This window comes from Saccoglossus kowalevskii, chromosome 15 (assembly GCF_978046115.1).
Source record: "Saccoglossus kowalevskii chromosome 15, keSacKowa6.1, whole genome shotgun sequence".
Taxonomy (NCBI): domain Eukaryota; kingdom Metazoa; phylum Hemichordata; class Enteropneusta; family Harrimaniidae; genus Saccoglossus; species Saccoglossus kowalevskii.
The window spans coordinates 24,743,085-24,751,569 of NC_140655.1; the positions used below are offsets into that span (position 1 = coordinate 24,743,085).

General features: G+C 36.7%; 1 protein-coding gene across 1 annotated transcript; it reads left to right on the top strand.

The window, feature by feature from the left end:
- The first annotated feature begins 1,782 nt into the window (after positions 1-1,782).
- On the top strand, positions 1,783-5,141 carry LOC102805609 (arylsulfatase B-like). The gene is made up of 5 exons (XM_006815665.3): positions 1,783-2,025; positions 2,906-3,113; positions 3,533-3,785; positions 3,959-4,125; positions 4,458-5,141. The coding sequence occupies exons 1-5, from the start codon at positions 1,798-1,800 to the stop codon at positions 4,760-4,762; spliced, it is 1,161 nt and encodes a 386-aa protein (XP_006815728.1). The 5' UTR covers positions 1,783-1,797; the 3' UTR covers positions 4,763-5,141.
- Positions 5,142-8,485: the final 3,344 nt, after the last annotated feature.

Sequence of the window (8,485 nt, forward strand, 5' to 3'; positions counted from 1 at the left end):
TCAAATAACAGCCATCATTCAACGTTACTTATGGTGATGAATTAGGTCACAACTAGCATACAAGTATTCAAGTAAGATGACTCAATGCCAATTTTAGAAGACTGCTTAATGCTCCAATGAAGGAACTTGCATGGGACAAGTAAAGAGCAAATCTAATACTGCCACAACAATAGTTAACCATATGGGAAAGTAGTGTTTTACTTTTAATACGGCAGATGTAAAAAAACAGTAATGAGTGTGAGGTACCAAGCTACCAAAGTCAAGGTACGAGTCAAAAATCGTAGGCACATTGAAAAAAAAAATGGTCACATGTGTTATATACCGAACTCCTATTTGTCAGTTGGAGACGTGTAATAACTCTTCTATTATGAAGAATAGGTTGAAAGCCTCTCACACCCGAACGTTTCCAAAAAAGTGAGCTTCTGTTCATGAGCTAGACGCTTTGACGCTGCAAGTACCAGTCTGAGTAACTGGAACTGTGGCTGACCCAAGTACTTTTGCCTACCCTCTGTGCCTATCGTCTTTGGTCTTATTGCCAGCACCCACAAAAAACGACGAAATACTAACTTTAGCGCACGTACATCACAATCGTTTCCACGGTTATCATCCAACATAAAACGGTCAAATAGTATCCTGAACAGTTCGATGTGCGTTACTTAACGTCACTACACAAAACAGATTTGCATACGACTCATTTGCATATCGAATATGTTCGAACTACAAATCCTTGTCGGTTAGCACAGATACATTCAAGTCATCCAGTTACTTTAATCAGTTTAATAAAACGTTTTACGTCCTAAATCTTAATAAAATGTTTGCTTAATTAGATTAATATATGCAAGATTTGCGTTAGATTTAAATAACTTTATAAACTGAATAATTCTTGGTGTTCTGTTGTTAAGCGCAGAGAATCGAATTCGAAAAAAGTATAAACATATTTACCAGAAAAGAAGATAAACGGAGGTATTAGTAAATTAGTCATCAATGTTTCTTTCCCCTTGGCCTGCTATATATGTAAGTGGAAGTTTGTTTGCAGAGTTTAATAAAATAGCACGAAGTCTGCGCAAAAAAAAATATTCGTATTTACAGAAATCGGGAATATTTCGGTTGTCACATACCTTTTCCCCCTACTTTTTGTCGGGGGTTTTCAGGCGAAACAACTGAAAAAAAATGACTGTGTAGAAAAGTAATTGACAACAACAGTCTGCCCTTTGCAGAGAGGTACTGGCCTATGTGAAGAAGAATAGCAAAATTAGCTCGCTCGGCTAGATGTCCTAAGACCAAGAATAATCTACAACTGGTAGACTAGTGAATCGACCATGGGGGCTGTGGGCGGGTCTTACGCACGGATCAGACTGCGTGTGTGAGTTTCCATAGTAATGTACTGAAATCCTGGAAACGACCAATCAGTTATGACGCAGAATTGTGTGTCGTCTACGTATTTACGTAGCGATTCACCAGGCTATTCTTGAGTTCAATGGGGAGGGGCACTCTGAATAGCTGGATCCAAGGCTAGTGGCACGTGTGTGCGAGAAGCATTTTAAGTACAAAATACAGTCACGTAATGCTATTTGAATGCGTGCATGACAAGGGTTCCTACAGTCGACACGTTCACTATATGTTGTCCTCCGCTGTAGTCTGACTTCGTACACAACCCCTACAGCGATTGATGCACAAATGCACATGTAATTGAAGTCACTAACTGAAACTATCACAACTCTCCATTATCATTTGAAGTAGGATCTCAAAGTACACATTAACACACTTATTTGCAATCCGTCAATATCGCGATATGAAATGTATACACATAAAACGCCTTTGAAGTCGTATTTACCAATAAGATCTCGTACATTATACAAAGGTATAATTGGAGGGGAAACTGACCACTATACTTACGAGAATAACGAGTGGTGGCAATTATACAGAGATGATAAAAGTATTGCACACGAATATGTTGGGGAATATTCTACCGATTTATATTCTAAGGAGGCAAGAACAATCATAGCAAATCACAATGCCGACAAGGTAAGGTCATATTATATCATCGACACTCTTGACTCAATAGCAATATTATTTTGAGTAATATATGGCATCCCCGCGTTCCATGCAAGAAAATATACGAACTGATCATTTTTGGAATTTTGCGATTAGTTCGGGTACAAATGATCATCATCTAGTCTCGTCGAGTTCTAACAATGTCACTTTATATTTTGACATGATACGCTGTAAATCTGTCTGCAACCATATTCAAGAATAACAGATCCCATATCAGTTAAACGTTGTATTTGGTGTGTCTTTCATTCAAACATAAAATGAGCATTATAATGTTGTTCATGATTCACTATAATATGACCGCTGGTTGTCATTACGTATTATCAGAGGTACACTACGGTGACATGGTACCAAGATCCCGTTTCAATCTCGCTCTCGCATAAGCGTTCCAACTCAGTAAAATTTGAATGCGCATGCCCGAGGTAACTAGGATACTGGGATGTCCAGGTGGATCAAATAGCTGCTCACGATACTACGGATTACGATAACTATATTTTCTGTACATTTTCGATGTATTACATTTTTTCACTATGAATGTAGTAATATATATTTTATTGTTTTATTACAAACCGCCTATGTCATGTCAAAAGGTCATAGCCTCAGTCTCGTTAGCTACGAGATGAGACTTGAATGGGATCTTGGCATGATGTCACCATACAGTTATATGCGCGTTGCAAACCCCAAGTAATGTACCTCTGGTATTATTTATTGTTTCAATGACAATTTCCAGTGAAGTATGTCATTACAAAATATGACACACATTATTAAATATTATATTACGACGTCTCAGTCATACTTCAAACGCCATGATCTATGAATTACATAACCTGTTTTACCCTCTTGTATATTTCAGCCAATGTTTATGTACTTGGCATTTCAAGCTGCCCATGTGCCTCTACAGGCACCCGACAGTTACATAGACATGTATTCCCATATAACAGATCCAGATAGACGTGTGTATGCTGCCATGGTTACATGTATGGACGATGCTATAGGCAGCGTAGTTGAACAATTAAAACAATCTGGTCTATGGAACAATACTGTTTTGGTCGTATCAACAGGTGAGTACTCGTGAATGACAATAATTTACCACATATAGAAAGCACAACATATATTATTAAGGTTAATTCTGAAAACAAAAATATTTACTTAGAAGTGTATTCAATTGATAGCAACATATCCCAAAACAAGTCCCCAAACACTAATATTTTTTTATAAAGCAACACATGTTATGCTACGATAAATAACAGTATGTGAAGATTAATTTACTGAATATCTGTGTTACAAAGGCACACGTAAAGGTCGAATGAAATTCTTCGTGTGGATAATTTTTGCTTCTAATTTCACTGCCAGCAAGTTTTTGTTTTACCGATTATCTCTATTTATATTGTTAACTTGCTAAGTTAAGTTTTTAAGGAAGTATATTTCGCCACAAACTAATATAGGACTGCTACTTAAGCCAACTCTGTAATTGATTTAGACAATGGCGGTCCCCATGCAAGTGGTAACAACTGGCCTCTCAAAGGCGCCAAAGCAACACTGTGGGAAGGAGGTGTAAGAGGTGTGGGGTTTGTTACGAGTCCACTACTGGACTATCGTGTCAGAGGGTCATCAAATCATCAACTTATTCACGTTACCGACTGGCTTCCTACATTTGTAAGTTTGGCTGGTGGTGATAGTAATGAAATTAAATCAATGGATTTGTACGGTGTGGACCAATGGAATACTATAAGGTAATTTAAACGTTTTGTTCAATGTCCCCCTGACCTAGATTGTTTGAGAAATAGCTACTTGTGAAAATACTTTTCTCGAATGCTGAATTTCCACAGCAAAAACATTATAAGAGCACTGTACTACTGATGTGTATAATGTATAACGCCTAATATTTTATTTACATTTGTAAAAGCAAAAACCAACCATCTATGCGGGACGATGTACTCATAAACTTGGTTCCAGAATCATTGATGAACAAGGCAAAAACAAAAGATCGTTGGACGGAAAACGAGTATTTCGATGTGGGAATAAAGGCAGCAGTTCGTGTTGGTGATTGGAAGTTATTAACAGGGCACCAAGGTAAATACTGTGTAAATATCTTGTTTCAGTATCAGCCCTGATACTAAATTATAGATCAGTCATGAAATCTAAAACTAAATTAGTGAATAACGCGTTGCAATGCTCATAAAATACGATTTTATTTAAATGCATATTAATATTTGCATATTATAAATTTACATCAGATTACATTAATTAATTAATTGCTTACAATGCTAGCATTTTGAATATGGTTTCTATGGTTACACTAGTCTTTGTCTTTATTTGTTGAAAGGTATAATACAATTTATGCGTTAGAGGTTACTGTTTAATCCTTAATTTAACTTAAATGTCCTACCCTGTTTAAACATCAGGTCCAGCAATTTGGTTCGCTGCTCCAGAAAGTGATCACGATACAGTTTACGAAAGCGATAATCGAATTGTACGTCTTTACAACTTAGCTGAAGATCCAACTGAATCGAATAATCTGGCCGACTCGAGGACAGACAAAGTACTGCAGTGCCTGAAGAAATTAGGGGAATACCTACCAACAGTGTTACCAGTACTGAACGAGCCTTCAATCAATCAAGATGAAGCAGAGCTCCTCATGCCCAACCACATACTGGCGCCATGGGATCTAGCGGCGTATAAAAAAATTGCCCTTTTAAAACTGGGCTGATTTGACACAAGACACGTGAATCTTGAACATTATTATGTCGATTGTTATTGTTAGTGTATTATTTCAAGCGTAATAGGCAATCATCATACATTCGACATCGCTATATTGTTATTATACTAATGATTCTTACTACCATATACGTAGACACGTTATTACCTAGTTGTGACGTCACATAGAGGTGGTGGTATGGATTCAAACACGTGTGTGATATCAGTGATCTGCCACTGGACTAATAACGTTTAGGGCGACATACAAGTTCTTGTTTTGATGCAAATGTATGCATGTATGCAAGAATACACTAATCATTGTAACGATGTTAGCAGATGTTCCTATAGTGATGTTATTATAAATAAAAAGAAACATAGAGAAAATCATAAAACCAATAGTTTTTGTCACAATTTACACTCTGATAAACATATTATCGATTGGCTATAGTTTGTTTGATAATTCAGACAATAGTTTTCTTTCATCGACTTTCATTTGCGATACTGCATAGCCACAGCGTTTTGTGTTATGAAATATACTAACACCTAGGACCGATATTGACAGTCCCATGAATCGATAAATGGAACTTTTCCTTAATTTGGTTAATGATAATGAGTGTATTCCCCGTGTTTAACGGAAAGATACTAATTCTCTGTTATGGAAATGACACATTTCTCGTATCTCACAGACGATGAGATGATGAAGTGATATATGTAACGAGCTTGACAGCGATTGAGCTAGTATATATAGAAATATGCGCAATAATTAAAACTTTCCCTGTTAAGATGTGTAAGGTCGAAGTATAAGGTCAAATGCCTTCCAAGTATGCTAAACAGATGAAAAATGAGGCAGAATGTAAAGCATATTTTGTCAATGAGTATTCTTACACTATCTAACTGTACATTTACTGAAAAACTTGGTTATGTGAATATTTTGTACGCGGAGCTACTCGTAATTCATGTTAATTCATAAACATAATCTTTATAGTTTCTATGGTTTAAACTTACTTAACTCATCATCACGCACAGATCTGAGGAGCAGTAATCTTATTTTTGGACGAGCATATATGCACAATTGCAACAGTATTAACCCAACATCTAAAAGGTTATTTAGTTAGTTAAGCTGTCAAATAGATTTATACTCATCGAATAATTTAGTATAGCGCCATCCACCATCCAGTGATGTGGTGTAATTTTACTTTGTTTATGTGGATTACTGAGGGCACCATATTGCTAAAATCCACTAATGAAGCTGAACATTTAGTTACTAGTAATAGTGCTAACGCCTAGATTCGTCTATTATGTCGCTAATAAAAAGAAATTCGTTTTTCGTGAATTTGTTTGCGCCGCACATATGAGAAAGTATAAATAACGACGATGTCACATTGACATGGATAAACTAATATATATTTATATCAATTCAAAGTATTATTTTGTTTCCATATGTCCACTCTACTACACCAAAGAAACGGCCTCCGTGAAATACACGGTAATAGGCGTGGACATGAAAGTTGTTATGCTCTCAGTAATATAAACATAAATGTTCAACCGACATATCTTTGAAAACATATCAACTGTATTTACGGTAGGTCTCCGTTTATAAACAAACTCAAGGAGTCAAAACGATGATTTAAATATTTTGCATAGACCAATCCATGCTTGGAACTGAGGCTCCGGTTTGCACGTCAAATAAAAACGGACCCACAGAATTAAGAGCTAGTTCGATGGTGCCAACTACGCACTATTGAACGGTAGTACCAATGCTGGTGCTAGTAATAGTACCTCTACTAGTATAGTGTCGTCAACAGTGGTGGTAGTGATAGTGGTGGAACTACTTTTGGTGGTGTCAAGAGTAATGGTATCACAACAAGCGTTGTCGCAAGTGCCGATGCTAGTAATGGTAACACCTATTTGTTTTCCAAGGATGCGAGTGGTAGTGATGGTATGTAGTAGAATTGTCCAATGATATCTATCATATAAACGGTTTTATCTGGTTTATCTATAGCCTTAATTTAATGGAGGAGCAATATACACTGTAGCCTTGCTATAACGAACTCTTTGGGGGACATACAATTAGTTTGTTATAGTGAAATGTTCACTATAATGAAGTACTTAATACATTGGGTTTGTTGTGAGCGGGAGACACGCTATGTGTTCATTATATCAGGAAGTTCATTATAACGGTGTTCATTATACCGAGGTTACAATATATTACATTGAAATTCACTGTAAGAACAATTCATTAACGTGTTTTAAGATATTTCAAGAGCATCGAAGTTCGCAGGCAGAAGAGGATTCATTGGTTGTCTCGGAAAATATATATGTGGACAATGTGGCTAGCTACAGAAGTCTGGGACAATACTGCCGCGGGCACAGGTAAGTTGGAAAAGAGGACCAGTTGACATAGAAACAGGAAATCATGAAATACACAAATTGGTGGTTAGTTAGGAACTTTTTGTCACAGGGGAAGATCTATAATAATTAGCCGCCATGACGATATTATTGGCATCGTATTGTAGATGGCATAACAATATTATGCTGGCAGTGTGAGAAAATGTGTAAAAAAACATGTATGTGAAGTATGTGAAAGCATGTGAAAAAAACATGTATACACAAATCATAAAGAGAATTGTTATCAATATAATGGCAAATATTGTAATTATTGACATGCACATCCGAGTCTAGAACACGTACACAAGCCACGAGTTTTTCTTCTTAATATGTTATCTATGCACACTTGCAACAGCGTGTAATTTGTTGTATATTACATGTTCTCTGCTTTGCGCATCAAACAATATCAATGGTTGCCGGGATGCCCTTAAAAGGTACAGTGTTTTTTCTTAAGCATGACCGTCAATGCAACTTATATATGCTATTAATATCCATTCATTTGAATATATTTGGAAACTTGTGTGACGCGACATGGAATTTTTTTCTCATGGCACTGCTAATCGCGCAAGTGTGGCTTTATTGTTTTCTCCAGTAGCAGCTTTTAATATTTTATTACAATGTGAAATCATGTCTGGATACGTGTTACACGCTCATGATCAAATTAATGACAACCTTATTAACATAATTAATGTCTATGCACTTGTGGCGGTCTATAGTGAGAGCGCCATCTATAGTATGGTGTGCGAATAACTTTGTTTATGCTTTAGTCTGTGCGTCGGTGTGTCGGTCAACATGGCGGTTAAGTGTGTCATGTTTGAATTGTTTCTGTCTGTTTAGGCTGGTCGAATCTCTTGTTAAATCGACTGAATACCTTCCAAAGTCTGAACTAAAGTGGTTATGGATGTTGTGGAACTCTTGGGTCAGACGAAATCGTGTTTGCATGGTCTCAGTATTCATACACCACACATGACTTTTATTTTTACTGCCGCCAATGGCGATGTTGATTTGGACGAGGCAATGATCAGAAAAGGCTGATGCACAATTGCTAATGTTGATATTCTTAATTTCTTAAGCCTACATTTGCTAACATAAAACATAAACACACAAGCGTACCAGCACGCCCTAGTATATTTTAATGTGTTCCCTTGGTATTTGCGCTATACATGAAACAGTTTGTGCAGGACAGATTGGTGTACCTGTGCAGTGCGCATGTCAGGTCCAATTCTTCTATTACGGTCCATGTCAGGGTCAGTAGTACAGTTACAATAGATGATAATGATGACTGGGTCATTATTTAGATTACTGTTGAATTGTTCTAGTTTACCAAAGCATTCAATGCGATCATCGT

What these genes read in the sequence shown, in the direction of transcription:
- LOC102805609 (XM_006815665.3), top strand. Translation starts at nt 1,798, where the DNA reads ATGTATACACATAAAACGCCTTTGAAGTCGTATTTACCAATAAGATCT. An exon ending in CAAATCACAATGCCGACAAG is followed by an intron (nt 2,026 to 2,905) that starts GTAAGGTCATAT and finishes TGTATATTTCAG; the next exon opens with CCAATGTTTATGTACTTGGC. An exon ending in GACCAATGGAATACTATAAG is followed by an intron (nt 3,786 to 3,958) that starts GTAATTTAAACG and finishes CATTTGTAAAAG; the next exon opens with CAAAAACCAACCATCTATGC.